Source organism: Sinocyclocheilus rhinocerous, unplaced genomic scaffold (assembly GCF_001515625.1).
Source record: "Sinocyclocheilus rhinocerous isolate Xijiao unplaced genomic scaffold, SAMN03320098_v1.1 scaffold1214, whole genome shotgun sequence".
In the NCBI taxonomy this organism is placed as follows: domain Eukaryota; kingdom Metazoa; phylum Chordata; class Actinopteri; order Cypriniformes; family Cyprinidae; genus Sinocyclocheilus; species Sinocyclocheilus rhinocerous.
In genome coordinates, this window is record NW_015627891.1 from 365,495 (window position 1) to 367,597 (window position 2,103).

General features: G+C 36.9%; 1 protein-coding gene across 1 annotated transcript in view; it reads right to left on the minus strand.

The window, feature by feature from the left end:
- The window catches only part of LOC107736849 (nesprin-2-like), a 95,711-nt gene that overhangs the window by 51,653 nt on the left and 41,955 nt on the right, over positions 1-2,103 (minus strand). The window contains 2 exon segments of the mRNA XM_016548209.1: positions 933-1,073; positions 1,622-1,777. Of these exon segments, the coding sequence (XP_016403695.1) occupies positions 933-1,073; positions 1,622-1,777 (297 nt within the window).

Consider the following 2,103-nt stretch of genomic DNA (forward strand, 5'->3'; position numbering starts at 1 on the left):
GAAAGTTTGAGCAAAGCATGCTAACTGTTCTGTGTTTGGCTGCACAGACGAGCACAGAACACTGTTTAGAGTCCCAGCCTCAGAGGAGACAAGAGAGCAGTGGATTTATTGATTTATTTAGGCTACTGTATATTGCTGCTGCCACACAGATCTAAAATAAACAAGTGATTTATATCCCAGCCGTTTACCTTTCACAGACATAACCGACTGTTTTTTGTAACTTGTGTGTGAATGAGAACTAAGTTTAGTACTCACATGCTGTCTGGTGGCCGCTTTCTGTCCGTGTGCTTCGGATGTGTGCACTCAAAAAAACGTATATCAGAAGTTTAAACTAATATGGTTTAAAACGCATGATTTCAGCGCGATTAACATGATAATCAGAACCAAAACAGATGTTTTTAGCAGGTCGCAGCTCTATTCTGGAAAAGGGGGCGTGGAGCAGCAGCTCATTTGCATTTAAAAAAACAGGCCAGAAAAACAGGGTGTTTCTGCTTCCACTCAAAATAGGCATTTTCAAAATGATATAATAAATTATCTGTGGAGTATTTTGAGCTGAAACTTCACAGACACATTCTGGGGACACCAGAGACTTATATTACATATTGTAAAAAGGGGCATAATATGTCTCCTTTAATAGATTAAACAATAAATTAAAAATTTGTTATTGGGTATGTGCATCAAGTGAGCTTTTTCAAACTACTGTATGTGTAAGTATCTCATTACTCTGTATTTCAGATTGGTTTATTGAGCATCTTCATAAATGCTGATTAGCTCAGCATGCAACACAATAAAAAAATAGGCCCGGCACTGACTTGCGGCGTTACGTCTGTTACGCTGTAATGTGTTATATGGACACCAATATGAATATATTGTAATTTTACAATACAAAATGTGTGAAACAGATCTTAGACTGAGCTAAACTTATGTCTGACCTTCTGTGTGGTCTCAGCTTCAGTGAAGTTCAGGCTCTTCTGTTCCAACCAGCTCTGAACTGATCCCAGACCTGCTTTAATCTCAGAGATTTTAGCACCCAGCCTGTGAAGTGGGCCACTTTTCTCCACAGCTGTCTTCACCTGAGAGTGAGCAAGTGAAATGGACATAAAAACAGACAAATGTCATTTAAAAAAATCAACGGAATTACTATTATCACTCTTAATTAACAAACTCACAGGGCTTACCTAACTACTCTGATGTGTGTGTGTGTGTGTGTGTGTGTGTGTTTGAGTGTGTATATGGATGATGCAACACACCTCTTACACCTGTGAATGAGTGTGTGAGTTGAGTATGTGTCTCTGATGCAGGGATCTATCTGTTCTAGAGTGAGATGTTCTCCTTTCTCAATTCATTAAAGATGAGATAAATAGCAGTGAGTGTGATGTTTAAAAGCTGTGAGCGAAGCACATTTATTTGAATTTGAATTCAGTATTGAGTAAAAGTATTTTATATTCTGGTGCTCTTGTCAGCTCACAATGTCAATATTAAAATAAGAAAAAAAAATTTAGACAAATGTTGCTGATATCTTAAATAAAAGTTCCCAACTCAAAAAGTTATGTTTTGATGAATGTAAAATCTGGGTGCTGAAACAAAATAAGTTGGGAACCATTCAAAGAATGCATCAAACCTGTTCCTCCACTTCCTGTAATGACTGTGAGACTTCCTGTAATAGTCCCTCTATCTCTTCTGGAATTGATGTGTTTTTGTCAGAGCACATCATCTTCAAACTATCCGATATACGCTGCAGAACAGCCTTCTGGGTACACAGCTGTGAGTGAACCTCCTGTTTAGAAAAAAAGCGACATTACTCATCAATTAGGTTACATTAGTAATGAGTACATCTATGTACTGCACAAATAACCATTTTCAATTTTATCCATTTAATTTCAAAAGTACTTCTTGGTACAAGAGTTTTTTTTCCAAAACAAAGCTCATCGAAGCATCATAAACAAGAACAGCAAAGGTAACTAAATTTGACTGGTACCCCAAATTACACAAGCATTCACTGAGGGCAGTCGCGAAGTGAATATAGAGAAACAGACAAAACATCTGAAATTTGAAGTAGCTTCTGTGGTCCAAAAAAAATACAAAAATAAAATAAATTATATA